The sequence below is a fragment of the Medicago sativa genome, chromosome 7, assembly GCF_051527215.1.
Source record: "Medicago sativa cultivar Bolivia chromosome 7, Bolivia_mono, whole genome shotgun sequence".
Classification (NCBI taxonomy): Eukaryota; Viridiplantae; Streptophyta; class Magnoliopsida; order Fabales; family Fabaceae; genus Medicago; species Medicago sativa.
In genome coordinates, this window is record NC_140755.1 from 55332990 (window position 1) to 55349739 (window position 16750).

The window sequence follows — 16750 nt, forward strand, 5'->3', positions numbered from 1 at the left end:
GTCGATGGAAACGATGTAGCTGTGTTTTTATGTGAAGTTGTTCGAAGTAGTTGAGCTTTGGAAGTGTCGAATGTTAAACAGTCCCTCGTGTACTTGTTTTTGGGATATTAGTCAATTTAGTCTCTGGATAGAAAATGAGTCGTCACTTTAGTCCCTGAATGAAGATAAATTCCAAATTAGTTCCTGAATGTATACTCTGTTAGTCAATTTACTCTTTAAATGCATGCTCCGTTAGTCAATTTAGTCCCTGAATGTAGACTTCATTAATCACTTGAGTCCTTGAAATTGACTAACAGAGTCTATATTCATGGAATGTTTTACTTTTTTTCTGCATTCAGGGACTAAAGTGACTACTCCTTTCTCATTCAGGGATTAAAGTGATTACTTCCCCACTTGTTTTTTGTTTGGAACTTTTTTTTTTGTTACCTTTTTTTCATCTGTCATAAATTAAATAAAATAAAAATAATAAAAGAATATGTTTTTCTTCTAGAATAAAATACAAATAAAATCGATTTGGTAATACAAGTATAAGCAAAAGTGATAGTTTTTTTTTTTTTTTTAAAAAGAAAAGTGATAGTTGAAATGTCAATGTATATATGGTTAAAAATTTAGTTCAAATACAATAATTTTTCAACTATCAATTTTACTTATATTTATTATGGAAGGAGAATATATTGTTTGTATTGATTGTTTCTATTAGATTCTATTATTTGATCAACTTTTGATTGGATTAAAACAAATCGAATTGGCTTAGTGATGGGTGATTGATTTGTAAGTACTTTTATATACGAAGTTATTGAATTTTGATGTCTGCTTTAATCATGATTAGCACATGAAACTCAACTTGCTTAAACCTCCTATCATAAATAAAAAATAAATATTATTTTTTTGAGTTGAAGTTACACACATTGAAAAATCAAAGAGGATCACTAAGAACATTATACTAACACTCACTTCTTTTATGAATGAAATCAATGTGGACTCTACTTTGAAAAGGAGTTCCCAAAAAAACAATGAAATCCATATGAATTCCACTCGATAAATGCGTGAATGTTAGATAAATTGTTGAAAAGAAATTGTTGCTAGTATTTCTCAAAATCAAAACAAATGATAAAATTATACTTAATCAAATATGATAAAAATGGTGAGATCCATATGAATTCCATCCAATAAATGAGTGTTGCAAAATGCGTATTAGAGAATATTAGTGCTAACATTGTTCTTAATTTTGAAGTAAAATATTGTGATTTACTCGGCCTATAAAAAGTTGTTAAATCACCAATGAATTATTTTGATCATTAATTAATCAATCGAATAAAATTTTAAAAGTGAATGATCAATTTGTGTTTGTCTTCTTTTTTTTCTTTTTTTAAGAATTGTGTTTGTCTTCTTGTCACTCACGTATTGCAAAGCTTGACTATGGGTGCTTTGTTACGGTTTTTTAGATTTTGTATTTGCTTTCATAAATATATTATAGGTGCAAATAGTTATGAGAAAACTCATAAAAGATCATTTGCCCAAAACAAGAGTATAAACTTACGAAAGAAGAATGTTAGATTCGACTTATAAGTTTTTCCTTGGGCATATAAAATAGAGACTCCCATGACCTAATGTAAAATAATCAAATAATACACCTTCCTTTATATGAAAATCATATCTCGAATGAAAAAGTGAGTCTTGGTTGTTCTTACTTCTCAGGCTAATAAGTCACTAGCACTTCCAAAAAAGAAGCCACTAATTAAGAAATTGCACCTAGCTTTGCAAATACTTTTTCAAAAAGAAAGGTAAAGCTATGTTTGTAGCCTAAGTGGATATCATTAGCTTGATTCCAAATCATTGGAAAAGAGCAACTTGTGTTTCAATTCAGCTCAAATTAAGGATGGATCTAGAATGATGTCAAGATCTATATAAAAAACAAAGAACAAATGATTCAAAACAATGCATGTGGACATCATGTTAACATTGTTCGTGTGTCATGGTAACAAGCCCTTAGACTACTTGGCATGGAATAGGAAAAATGAGATTTTGCTTTGAAAATAACAATTTTTATAATTTTAGAACATTGACTACACATGTTACAAAATTTAATTGCTATATATGATTCTTTTTATTATTTTTGAGTATATTTTTTTAATAAGATTTTGTTTTTTTATGTTAATATCTTATTGATTATTTTCAAAGTATTGGTTTTAGATGCCTTTGTCAAATATTTATGCATTCACTATGATCATAAATATAAAATGAAAGATATTGAATTGATTGATGAAATTAATATTAATTAAATGCCTTGAGAGGAGTATGAAGTACTATTGTTTATTTTTTTTACAAGAGGAATGATAGCAACACTCTCTTTTGAGCACTCTCTCTAGCACTCACTCTTTTATTGGATGAAATCAATGTATGACTAACCACTTTATATGGGTTCCATTTCCAAAGTGTAGGTCTTACATTGATTTCACCTAATAAAAGAGTGAGTGTTAAATAGAGTGCTTAAAAGAGAGTGTTGCTAGCATTTCTCTTTTTTATAAAGAGTATGAAGTATTGTTAAAAAGTCCATCAATATGGACTCGAACTCGAGAAAGTACTCATTCATTGACACATATTTATCCAAGTGTAATTTATCAAAATGTAATTCATTATAACATTTATCTAAGTGTAATTTATCAAAATGTAATTCATTATAACACATTTAAATATATTTTTTTTGAAGAGATAACACATTTAAATATGAAAGGTGTTATTATAAACTCAAAAATCATACCCAAAAGGATAGAACCTTGTCAAGCAAAATTCTACAACTAATTGATACATTTTTTATTTTTTTGAGGAAATTGATACAAAATTTTATTTTATAAAGTCAAAACAAAATCATAAATCATAATCTATTTTTTGTCAAATAAATTCCCATCATCTTGTACGAACAGCAACCCCTCCACCTCTTCTAGTCTCCATAACCACATCATCAAAACCCAACAATCTACAACTAACACCGTTCACCTCCGTCACCCTAACCGGTTTTCCTTGAACCGGATTAACGGTTCGTTTACTCGGTCCAAACCATTTATTCTGCATGAACCGGTTCTTCCTCCACGGTGGAATCGAAACCTCTTTACTCCTAAAACATCTCTTAACCGCATCACACACTATCGAAACGGTGCGTTTCAGTTCAATCTCACCACCGACAAACACCACCGAAACTAAACTCAACACCTCCGTGAACCGCCGTGTCGGTTTCGCAATTTCGAATTGAGCGCGAAAATCTAAATCCACGAAATACCGCCACGTGGCAGTGGCAGATCGTGTTTGCACCACGTCGATGAACTCGTGACTACCAGCGGTTACAGCACCGTCGTAAGGCTCCCATGCCGTGACGCAAACCGCCGCGTCGTGGCCTTTCTCTCTTAAAAACGCCGCCACATTTCGCCGGAAAATCGAAGCGTTTCGCTCTTTTAAAAACGCGAAGTTTTCTGAAGCTTCTGTAACGTGTTTGAGAATCTTGGTTTTGTAATTGTCCACATTGTTGGAAAACATAGCGTTTAGCCTCTTCAGCGCTAAAGAGTCGTCGAATGAGTCGACTCGATCTGCGCCGAACTCGTTAGCTACCGAGTCATCGTTGCCGTTGGTGTGTTCTTCGAGGAAACCATGCACTAGAGCAGAAAGTGAAAGAGAGTTGCCTTCTTCTACGACGACGCCAGAGCTGAGCTTGTGGTGATCAGCTACAACGAGTCGAGCTCTGGCGTCGTCGTTGAAGAGGTTAGTGAGTCGTTTGTTTCTAGAGAAAACTGCCATGGATTTTTTTAGGTGAATTTTAAAAGAGAAGTAATTATTATAGGGAAAATGCGAAGGTTGTGATTGTTGTCTGTTGAGAGAGAATGTTGGTGGTGGTGGTGAATTTGAAGGGTGGGAAATGGAATAGTGGGAATTTGGTGTAGAATATTCGTGCAAAAGTGATTACTGGTTTTTCGATTCATTCATTCAACGTGTGTTCATTTTTTATCTTAATCTGTTATGTTATGTTGATGCTTGGCATATCCACGATAAAAATGAATGGATAAACTGATTTAGATTCGGGTCGGGTATTAATTACTACCAGTAGTATATGAGCAGCATCAGGAGGGAATATGTTAAAATTTAAAAGTAGTATAAATATTTGCCTATTTAATTCAAAATTTATAATTATAAAAAGTTTTAATAATACATATTCAACATTTTATTTACAAAAAAAAAAGTTTAAAATTAAAGTTAATATAAGTGAGATGTTTGGTCAATTAGTGTGAAAGAAAGGAAAAAGATTGGTAGATATCTTAAACTCGTTTGCATTTTTAGAGATATAGAGATAGAGAGAGTGATATGATAAATACGATACATTGTTTATGTAATAGAAAGAGATAGATAGAGAAAAAAATAGTGTTAAATGAAGGTATACAATTTAAATGTATTCAAATATAAGAATAATGAAAGAAACCATGTGATTTGTTATGAACAATGCACGTATTATGAAGCTTGGTTGGTCTCTCCGGAGTGGTGATGACTCTTTGTGATTAGAGGAAAGTATGCAAGAAATGATGGTGGTTTGCAAGTAGTTAGCGCCAAACAAGAGTCCAAAATGACTCTTATGAAATTGCTCTCATGCATCTAAAATTACCTTCAATACCTCCAACAATAGTTGTTGACTATTCACTCATAAATATTTAGTTTAAAAACGAACGCAATTAACGGTCATTGGAAGTATTAATGTAATTTTTGGTGCAAGAGAACAATTTTAGAAGCGTAGTAATTTTCGCATATGAATTGCATTGGAAGTATTAATGTAATTTTTGGTGCAAGAGAACAATTTTAGAAGCGTAGTAATTTTCGCATATGAATTGCGATGTTTAAAGTATATTGAGAAAAAGATTCGTGATTTGATCTTGATGCTAACAACTCTAAACAAAATAACCACTAAATATGTGACCACATATAAAACTTCGATTAAGCTGAGTTTAGCAAAGTCAATTCCTTTGCTTGGGCAGCACGCAATATTCAAGTTGTGTGGCAGTAAGAAAGACCTTATTTCTGCCATTAAGAGTAAGAACTTTTAGGGCAATGCAATATTAATTCATACAAGAATCAGGGCAGTATGAAATGATGCCATTTACATCACTGACAACAGCATATTTATTATTGCATAAATATTACAAAAACAGGCCTATAACAAATAAATGAAAAATGATGGCCTAAACAGGCCATCAAGAGGCATATATGGAGTACATTTGAACAAAAACATGCCAGACATTCCATTAAGTTTAAATTGAGCACAAAACTAAGATGAACTAATAGCGGTTCCAGTAGGTTCTGCGTCTGAACCAGTTGTAATCAGGTAAACGCTGAATAGGTCCCATGGCAGCAATAGCAACATCCTGCAAGACAGACATGAAATGACCATTAGCACTTAAAAAGATTGGTGTCAGCTACTGAGTAAGATTATTTCAATTATTATTTATTACCTTGTCATAAATAAATCGGTTTGCAACACGTTTAATTGTACTGGCATCAACAGCGTCGATTCTAGCAAACAATTCAGCAAATGGGATTCTTCGACCATATGTGAGTAGCTGAAACAAAATGCACAAATAAGTATGAAATATTAAATGGTAGCACAGAGAGCGTACATGCACAAACAAGTAACAATGATATCGTATAAAAGTTTCATTGTCTAAGAGTATCAGTTAATTAACTGATAACTTTTTTCATCATTGTGATATCATTTATAAAAAATCAGCCTAAAGTCCTTGTATAATAGTAGAGAATGAAGTCACAGCAAACATTCTTTGAATGCACTACGTGAGATGTAAGGTCTATGGTACCTGACGACCAATATCTTCAGCTACAGGGCTTGTTCCATCAATGTGAAGCAGAAGCGATGATTTTAACTGTAAATAAAACATTTAAACATGAATGTATAGCACTAAGAACATGATGAAAATTAATTGAAAGAAAAGCAACATTAACATGTTTATGATAAAAAAAATATGTTATAAAGTAATATAATTAAAAAACAGCATAGATGTTTGAGGAGTATGAAGGCACATTGAACAATCCAATGAACTACTAGGCATACCAAGGGCTAAATGTTTGTGCTATAGAGAATGTGAATACAAACCTTCATATTCTGCACATAATCTTTTGAAGGCATAAGTTAACCATCACAAATTTAGTTTGAATGCACTACAAATACAGAGCATTGAACGTGCTAATTCAATTTGGCATGGGTAGATAAATTTGGTAAGCATTTTAACTAAATTGGAAAACTATTTTTAGTGTGCCAAAATTAAGAGCATGAAAACAATATTCAATTTAGTTGATGACAGCAACTATGACATGAAAACATTCCCATTTTACACCTCTGGATTCATTAACACAGCAATAAGCTATGAATCAGGAAGGTCAACTTGAGAAATTTTTTAATACAGTATCTTGAACTGAAAGATGATAATAAAATTAACCAGCCATGTCACAAACGTGATCACTAACCAAGACTTAGTTGGATATATTCAATTGAATTATCAGCTCATGTAAGTTAAATGTTGTGATACATAACCCCCATAAATTAATTTAATTTGCACACAAATGTTTCATAAAGAAAGACCACAAAATATGGCATCATAAATGAAGACCAATGACAACAAATGTCAGTTGATTTCATTTATCTGTAATTTTTATCATTCAAAATTGGTGGCATTATGTCATGGCTCAGTCTGTTCATCATGGGTGAAATTTGAATCACGGCTACACATAAGTTCCTATCTTCAAGAAACTAGTAACTAAGAATTAGATTGAGGAAGTATTGAATTTAGGTTATGGCTCAGTCTGTTCATCATGGGTGAAATTTGAATCACGGCTACACATAAGTTCCTATCTTCAAGAAACTAGTAACTAAGAATTAGATTGAGGAAGTATTGAATTTAGGTTATATATATGTTCGTCAAAATAGAGTTGCAGGTATAGTAATTGTCCAGATGATGCAATATGCTAAACTATCACATGCCAAAACAAAATTAACTCTATAGTCGTATTTTGGACAATGAATACAGCCAAAGCTTCTTAATATAAAGCATAAGCCAAATTCCATTGTCATATTCAATTAGCAAGACAGGAAATTATTATGTCAAATAGAAGCCTACCTGATTGCGAGCACGCGTAACATCATCCTCTGAAACCTGATAAGCCAACTTGGTTGTCTCATACATTATTGAATATGACAAATCATCCAAGCAGTCCGGCTGAGAGCACAACAAATTAAGATGAAAAGTGATTAAAAAGATGAATAAATAACTAAGCTAGTAGAGCTAGAGCATGCATACAACATTATATCTTCAACACAACATAAGCATGCTGCTTTCACAAACATCAAACTATTAATTCATCCACCACATATTGCATAGAAAGACATAAGCATACTGCTTTCACAAACATCAAACTATTAATTCATCCACCACCTATTGCATAGAAAGACATAAGCATACTGCGTTTCGCAAACATCAAACTATAAATTCATCCACCGCATATTGCGAAGAAAGACACCATTAACTATTATAGTTTCAAAACTAATTACTATAAAAATAAAGTAGAAGCCCTTGGATAAAAGGAGAAAAGAAATTATATTTGGCTTAAATTGCATTGTAAGTCTTTATATTAATATCTTTCAATTTATGTTTAAGTCAGTATAGTTCAAAAGTATTTAACAGAAAGAAAAAAAATTAAGTTCCAATCACTGAATCTAACTAAAATATACTACACATATACTTCTAAAAGTTGGATCATTAAAGGTTATTTAACAAATTCAGTGGTGTTATCTTCAATAGACCATTATAGGTTATAATATTTAACAAAACTAAGGACTTGTTTAAAAACTATAAGAATTTTATTAAAATATTAAAAAATTCTAATATATGACCGATTGACAAGTTAAATACAACAGAGCTAGAGAATAATTTCACTGTATATCTATATATCTATGAAAAACTACAAGAGGGATATATGTTCATTTGGCAGAAGCAGACATTCCATGTCTTCCTCTTGAGTTTGCATGCGAGCTTTAAAAAATAAAGTACCAATGTACTACTTTGTTTAACAAATAATCCATAAGAAAAGCAAATTAGGTCTTACCTTAGCGACAGCATAAACACCAAAAAGACCTGTGTCCTTGTAATTGGTGTTGAAAGCCATCATGCTTTCTGCAACTTCATTAATGCCAACTCGCTGTGCTAGCTCAGAACTGTTCACAAAAGTTCACATAAGTAAGCAAAGCATGTATCATTGGGGGAATTTTACTTTGTTGATTGGGGGAGGAGAGTGATCAAGTTGCATACCCCATATGTTTTCCCCCTCCTGCTGTCTTATTCCAAGAACCCAGCATTGCTTGCATGACCATCAAAGCAATTGAATCAGGATCTTTCCAAGATGCTCCTTCAAAAGCTACCGCAAATTGTGCAAGAGGAATATCATCATCAAGCATCCGAACCTGTTTACAAAACGAGTCGATGGACATAGTTAATAAATCAACTATATCAACAGGTTCAACTGAGCTCAATATTATTGGTATCAATATACTTACCTCAGAACCAGTAAAAATTGCAGGTTCCTTTTCAACCAACTGAGTTGCTGTGGTGGGATTTGTTGACAACTTGGTAAACAGTTTTTTCACTTGCTCAACAAAATCTTCATGCTTTACAGCTCCAGATGCAGCTATCACCTTGAAAAGCAGACCCACACAGCAAACAGACATCAGGCCAACTTCCATATTTATATATTAAAAGAAAATATACAAATCGAGTACAGGTTAGAAAAAAAACAAGCTTTCAGAACTATGGATACTATACAGGATCAGTAACAAGACACAGATGCATCGTTTATCTACATACCATCCTAGGAGCAGTGTAATGTGTCTGAATGTAATCCTGTAGATGAGCTTTGGTGATTGTCTTGATGTTCTGAGCAGGTCCCAAAATGGTTCTGCCCAGGGGAGTGTACTGGAAAGCGGTTGCGTGTAGGTGGTCAAAGATCACTTCCTCTGTTTGGCCCTCAACCTACAAAAAGCAATATCATTTAACAAAACCTTTCAGCAAAAGAATGAGAACCAAACAAATGAAAAATCAAGACAAAATAGGTAGCTGCAAAAGAATAACAAAAGCAACAAAATTATCTGATTGATAACCTTCTAGAATTATAAATGATAAATTATCCTGAAACTCATTACTAATACAATCCTTTTTTCTGATTTCTAAATCCTTTTTAAAGGTTTTTCTGTGGTCTACTCTACCTTTATCTATTGGACTATAATTATGAATTATGAGCTATATTTTACATTGGTGCTTCTACATACATATTCCTGTTTCCACATTCTACCATCTATTCAACAAGAGATTCTTCCCCGACATTGTCTCTAAAATCTCAATTCCAATTATTATTATTACAACAACAAATATCGGTGGGTCAGTTGTTAATGGGGGGGTGGAAGAGTATTATACCCCTAACTGCCAATACTACAACTTCTACACATCCAAATAAAAAAGGCTTCAAAATAGAATGGTTTTGCATACTATTGTACGCAACAACCGACCTGTGAGAGCAACTCTACTGACCCGGCAGTTCTTAAAATCTGCACATGATTCTAGAAATACACATCCTTACAAAAAAATAAAAATTTACTCAAAGTTGTGAAAAAAACTGTTTTTTATACATATCCTTAAAATCTAATTTTTTTTACTCATTGTAAAGGAAAAAACTGTTTCTTACTGATGTGTACTTCCATAGTGCTTTTGGAGTGAGAAAAATTCATCCTTGAACACACAAAACAGGATTTACCTGTCAGCTATTCTCAGCAAAGGGTTAGTTTGGATTGGCTTATTTTTTTAGCTTATGGAAATAGATAAGCTTTTTATATTAATTTTTAAGTTCTCACTAACGAAAATTGTACCTTCATAAGTTGTTTTTTCATAAACTATATTCTAATTTATTTGCCCAAAATAGGCCAATCCAAACAGCCCAAAATCCCACAAAAAAATCGCAATAATTCATCAAACATGTTAAACTGATTCATATCATCACAAAACACACAATCTATATCAAAATATATAAAATAAAGTTAAACTTCTTTCGTATAAGCTATAAGTTGTTCCCATAAGCTAAAAACAGCTGATAAACAATCTCATAAGTTCTCCCAAACAGTCTCACAAAACTTATGTCAATAAATAAGCTCAAATAAGCCAATCCAAACCACTCACAACAAACATGTTAAATTAATCACACAATCACACAACACATAATTTCAAATTCATTCATATATAACACATTTCAAAAAAAACAAATCAATACCTCTTCCATTTCCCTAAGAATAACATCCCTTTCTCGACTAATCCGATTCTCATCAAACTTAGAATTCTGAAGAATATCAGCCAAAATATCCAACGCAACAGGCACATCCCCTTGCGAAACCTTCGCATAATAAGTAGTCTGTTCCCTCGAAGTATACGCATTCAAATGCCCACCCATATTCTCAATCTCCTCTTCCAAATCCCTCGCATTCCTCCTCTCCGTCCCCTTAAATATCATATGCTCCAAAAAATGCGCAGTTCCATTACTCTCCTCCGTCTCGAATCTCGAACCGGCATCGATCCAAACCCCAACGGTTGCAGTCCTTGAGCTAAGGCTAGACTCCGTGGCGACACGGAGTCCGTTAGGGAGAGTTGTGATGCGAGTTTCAGGAGCGGAGAGGATTCGTGTGTGGTCACGGATTTCGGGTTTAGGTGAACCGAATTTGAGGAAACGTGGATCTGGATTTTCTAAGCGTTGGAGTTTTTGTTTGACGGATTCGGCTAAACGATCGTAGATCATGACGTTGGGAGGTGGTGGGGAAGGGGGTGGTGAAGGGGGTGAGCGGGTGACGGGAGCGGCGGCGGAGGTGGAGAGAGTGGCGGATCGGATTGAGGTGAGGATGGGTGTCCGCCGGGATGAACGGCGGACTAAGGTAAGGAGTTTGTTGATCGTCATGGTGGAGAGGGCTGCCCGTGTGTGGCTAGGGTTTGGTTTGGGGGTGAATGAATGAGCTGATTGTGTGAAAAACGATGAAATAGAGAAAGGGAAAGAGAAAAAAAGAGTGATTCCGAGTGTGTGCTATAGACTTTGTCAAAAAAAAAAAAAAAAAACAACTAGAGATCGTGTAAGGGTAGATTAGTGTATTTATTTATACTTCGCGTTAGATGAGAAAAATTTCATATATTCCATTAAATTAAATGTAGGCAAATATTTGATTTTCTTTTTTCTTGTTAATTAAACACACTATTTTTTTCTTGTTATTTAACAACGAGATGATCGGGAAAACAACGCTTGATGATCAGCTTGTGGTTGAAGCGGTGGATGGGTGGCTTATAGAAGAAACTCTAACGTTCAAGTCAGTAGGTGAGCTGAATGGTATAAGAGTATATGGATTGGAAGATCGTACATTGTAGGATTGAGAAAACCCTATTTTATAAGTGAGGGATGGGAATTCTCATATTGATGACCGATAGTCATTGATCGATGGTTAGAGACGATGTGTTTTGTAACCGTCGAGTGTTGCACATTGATGTGTCAAAGAAGACGTTTCATATTCCTTGATGATCTGAGGCTTAAAACTGTTGTGAACAAACCTTCCTGTTGTATGAGGGGTTGATAGCTTAGTTTGGGCCTTATTGATTTGGCCTACTTTTTGTGTCTTAGACTAGTGAGCAAGCCCCTTTGAGTAGTCAAGAACAGCTGCCTTGAAGTCATCATTCTGATATTGAAGACTGACGACTTTGAGAAGCTTATGCTTATGAAGGACAAAGGATTCATAAATATGTGATGATTTTTTTAGGGGAAAGATCTTGAGCTTGCAATGATTGGTTAAGTTTCTCAAGGGAAAATGTTAAGTTCGCATGTAGCTTTAAAGAGTACATGGTAATAGTGTTATGTTCGCATGCGTGAAGGGGAAACGTTGTTCGAGAAGAACTTATGACTTTTTTGATGAGGGATTTTTTTATTTGGAGAGGAAACATTCCAACATTTATGCGTCGAGGGCACATGTTTGTTGGTGTAAGTCTTAGAGGCCAATAGTTTATGTTAAAATTACGTTGTGTATCATGTTTTTTATTATTAAATAATATATGACATTCTTTAATATAATTCTTGTAAGATTAATAAAGTCCCTAGAATAGATAATTCATGTAATGAAATATTAAGTGTGACTTAATCATGAGATTACATTAACATAAAGAATGTTATTCTTAAATGTATCTGTAGTCAGGCTTTAATATAACTTGGGATAATAATAAAGCGCAGAGACTATTATGTATGTAGATTGATGACCACATCATGGATATGAGATGTTAAGTTTATACATAGGTATAAATATTAGGAGTAATATTTATACTGGATTGACCCACCGTGAGAATACTACATAGTATGTTATGAAAGTGTCATAAGATATTCTCACAATGATAATGGTGTATACCACTCTTAGACCTGAAACCACTGTGATCCCTAGATGCGGACTTAAATGCTTTATTGACATTCAAACATTGTCTGTAACAGGATAACCATAATGTTGGTTAATGGGCACTTGACGAATCATGATGAGGGATATGAGTGTCCTAGATGGGATTTGTCCCTCATCCATAACATGAGATATATCTTTAGGCATCTTAGTGAAATATGACTGTAAGATGCATGACCATGCTGAATTAAGTCAATATAAGATATTGGACTCATTCGTTATTCAGTATATTTCGGGATCAAGAAATATAAATATTGATCTATACAAGGATGACAAAAATACATGCCTTGTAATCAATATAAATATGAGGACAAAAGAGTAATTATACACATGACTATTGTCATGGAAAAGGTTTCTTCAAATCACTTGACATTCTTATCACTTGGGTAGCTGTGGTGTGTTGCTAGATACCGCTCATTGTTTATAATATTAAATATAAGATTTAATATTATTGTCAACGTTACAAGAACATATAGGGTCACACGCAATAGAACGGTTAAACGGAGAAATATAAGTAAGACTTATAACTTGGAGTGCGTTTATCAAATAACGCTAATTAGTTAGCAAAAGTCTAAATGGGTAAATGGGCTTACGGAAGTACGTTACTGGTTATTGACTTGCAGAGCACACAAGGAGTACTATAAATAGAACCCTTGTGTTGAAGTCAAGTACACACGTTTTTGAACCCTAAAGGCGAATTCAAACCCTAGTTTTTTCCTAACCTCTGATCGTTTGGCTAGAACCGGGAACCAGAGGAGAACCGTTCATTTGGACGAGTAGTGGCTTTGCTACGTTGCTCAGTTGTGATCGAAACTATTTTCTACTCTTAAAGAGGTAACAATCTTTCACTGATCATGTCAAATTCGTAATGATCCAAGGAAAGGAAATCAAAATTTTTTATTCTGCTGCCTATTATTGCACTCGATTTCCCTTCAGTGTCTTGATGATACTTCCTTGTTTTCATGCTCTTCGCAGGGATCATTCCATCAAGGCAATGTATGATTGACTAGCTATAAGGAGTGTGGACTGTTGCGATGAGGTTTTACTCATATGTCACATCACACATTAAAATGCAGACTTGATCTTCATCTTTGAGGAAGGGATTGAGGGTACATGACGTTGAGTTTCCTTATGTCATGTGTTGGGGATATTATGTTGTACTTGAAGACTTAGAGTGCCTTTTGACATTAGTTATCAAGGCGAAATCATGAGTGTTAGATTAATCACGTCATTTGATTTTTCATCAGATCTATTGATGTACCATTGGATTAAAACAAGCCCTTTTAATATTGATCATTGCATCTAATGTGAAACATTAGATTAAACTTGAAATTCTTCATTAATGGGGAAAATATTGGTAAGTTTGTTTGTGGGGAAATATGCATGTCATAGGCATTTTATATTTTTTTGTATCTTGCTTCATTGTGGGCTAAAACAACCTTGCTCACAGTAGTTTCTTAGTGATATCTTTTCCATCTATGTGTTGCCCACTTATCCCTTTATGGATATCGAACAAAGCGTCTTCTGTTTATGATGAACCAAGACCTTTGATCAATGGAATAATGACTCCTCGTTTGTAGAGGGTATGCCCTACCACTGACTATGCACATGTTTCCCTTTTATTTTCAACACTTTTAGGGAGCTCTCTGTTTGTGATGGAATGAATGATTGGAGTTCTGCAATCTCTATCTCAGATATAATGTTAATATTAATGAATTTTGTGTACCTCTTTACGCTGGGTTTTATAAGGACTTCTTGTATAATTGGTTTGTTCATGTGTTGCCAATTTAGACTATATATCAACGCGAGCCTTTTGTATGTGGGGAACATGTTGGATTTCTACTGAATCAAATTCTTTCCATTTCAGTTTTCCTAGGTCTACGTATTCTAGTAGATGTCCATCCCTTACTTGGTACTCTCCCTATACTGAGTTCGGGTATGCTCCATTTAGGCTAAGCTCCATTTACTCCATTTAGGGTTTGGATGCAAGACATGTGGCAAAAAAATATCTAACGGTTGAGATTTTAAATTAAAAAACAAATATTTGTTTAATAAAAATACATAATAATAACAAACAAAATCATGTTCCCTTCTTCTCTCATATCACAACAACCTTTTATTGTTTTTTAATTTAAAATCTCAACCATTAGATATTCTTTTGCCACATGTCTTGCATCCAAACCCTAAATGGAGTAAATGGAGCTTAGCCTAAATGGATCATACCCGAACTCCCCTATACTTGATATGCCACGAGATGAGAATCAATGCATATTTTGATATATGGGCATGAGGACCATCAAAGGTTTATCTCACTCCAAGTGAGTTATTCTTCTTTCCGTTTTTGGGTAGTGATCGTTTGCCACGCTCATGGCGAGTTATTCTCTACCTCGCTTTTGGCGAGTTTATTTTTTGTCTTATTCACCCATGACAAATTATTCTCCATCTTACTCTTAGCAAGTTTATTTTTTGTCTTCCTCGCTCATGGCGAGTTACATGTGTTATACTTTGTGAATTTTATCTGTTTTCTGAATGATGGTAAGGTATCATAATTTCATAAACATCTTTTTATAAAGTTTACTTTGATGGTTCATTATTTACGGCGCCATATGTACCCACTTTAGGGCTTATGATTACCCTTATAGAGCTTTTTTCCTACTCATTTAGGGCTCATGATTACCCTTAAAAGGCCACAACCTCATCCACTTGGGGCACAATGATTACCCTAGCCATGACAATGGGGCGGGGCGGGGACGAGTTTTACATTTCCCGTCCCCATACCCGATTCTCATATAGTTACCAGTTGCCCTACCCATACCCAACGGGCATGAGATAATGAACCACATCTCCGTCTCCGATGGGTTCGGGTATCCCCGCCTCATCCCCGTCCCCGCAATGAATAATTTTTTTAAATAAAAATATAAGTTTTTTTTTTTGCAATCCGTAGAGAAATGTTGTAAAGCATTATCCAGCAATATGCTCACTTTAACATTTGTTAGACCAATTGATTTAGTTGCTCCTTTAAATATCAATGGTAGTTTTTATAACACGGCAATTATCAAATAAAATAACATGGGATATCAACATAAAGTAATTTTTTGCATTCGGGACGGGTTTGGGTATGAGTTCGGGTGGGTACCTATATACCTGTTACCCGTCCCATACCGGTGTTTTGAAATCGGAGAAAAGCCAAATCCATACCCAAACCCAGTCAAAATGGAGAAAACCCGACAAATTGGGTTTGGTTCGGGCGGGTAACCACGAATATGGATTTTGTTGCCATTGAAGTAGCAATAAACGTCGCAAGAGGGGGGGGGGGGGGGGGGGGGGTTTGAATTGTGACCCTTTTTAAATTTAATCTCGAAACTTAAATAAGTTTATATACTCAAGAATAAGATTCTTGGTAGAGGTTAGATAAACAATTTTATAAATATTAAGAGATTTATATTATCTTTATAATTTAAATATTTTAAATAAGGACCAGAACATTATGGAGAATGATTATGTTAATAAGCTGAATAATTATAATATTACTGATTAATGTGGGACCAAAGAACTCTGGATTAATTTAATTATTGATTGGGACCAGATCGTTCTGGAGAATGATTAAAATTAATTATAAGATAATATCAGAGATTGTTTTAGGACCAGAGCACTCTGGATTAATTCAATTAATAAGGACCAGATTATTCTGGAGAGTGATTAACTTAAGCAGCAAGATAAATATTAAAGGTTAAGTTTAGGACCAGAGCACTCTGGATTAATATAGTGTTAAATAAAAGACAATATAAAGGAAGAGAAAATGACACAGGAGAGTTATCCTGGTTCACCAAATCTGGCTACTTCAAGTCCCCACACTTCGTGTGAGATTGTCCACTATAGTATCCTGCTAACAGAAACTTCTGATTAGCACTATAAATTTTTGATCACACCAGATCAGTCTGTTACACCCTGTATTATGAACCTCAGCAGGTTTCTACTTCTTTCCCAAACTATTATAACAAATAGACTTGAGAATTTACTACACACTTTGTATGATAAAGGTTTTTGTGGATCTCGCTATGCTCAACACTTGTTTGAGACTATGATTACAAAACAAACTTAAAGGATTATGATCCATGACATAATGAGAGAGCAAGAACTTGTTTGTTTTTGTGAAGAACTTTATAAGTGAATGGTATTTGCACTTGAGAGATAATT

The 16750-nt window shown here is 34.2% G+C and overlaps 2 protein-coding genes across 2 annotated transcripts; both read right to left on the reverse strand.

Moving 5' to 3' along the window:
- Positions 1-2726: 2726 nt before the first annotated feature.
- On the reverse strand, positions 2727-3966 carry LOC146906884 (uncharacterized). Its single transcript, XM_085725984.1, has one exon. It carries the CDS (start codon positions 3787-3789, stop codon positions 2908-2910), a length of 882 nt encoding a protein of 293 aa, XP_085582110.1. The 5' UTR covers positions 3790-3966; the 3' UTR covers positions 2727-2907.
- Positions 3967-5075: 1109 nt separating this feature from the next.
- Positions 5076-11080, reverse strand: MPPBETA (Insulinase (Peptidase family M16) protein). The gene is made up of 9 exons (XM_085723083.1): positions 10357-11080; positions 8904-9068; positions 8597-8734; positions 8352-8503; positions 8149-8257; positions 7164-7262; positions 5847-5912; positions 5487-5594; positions 5076-5399 (listed from the first exon to the last, which is right to left on the reverse strand). Exons 1-9 carry the CDS (start codon positions 11029-11031, stop codon positions 5313-5315), a joined length of 1599 nt encoding a protein of 532 aa, XP_085579209.1. The 5' UTR covers positions 11032-11080; the 3' UTR covers positions 5076-5312.
- Positions 11081-16750: the final 5670 nt, after the last annotated feature.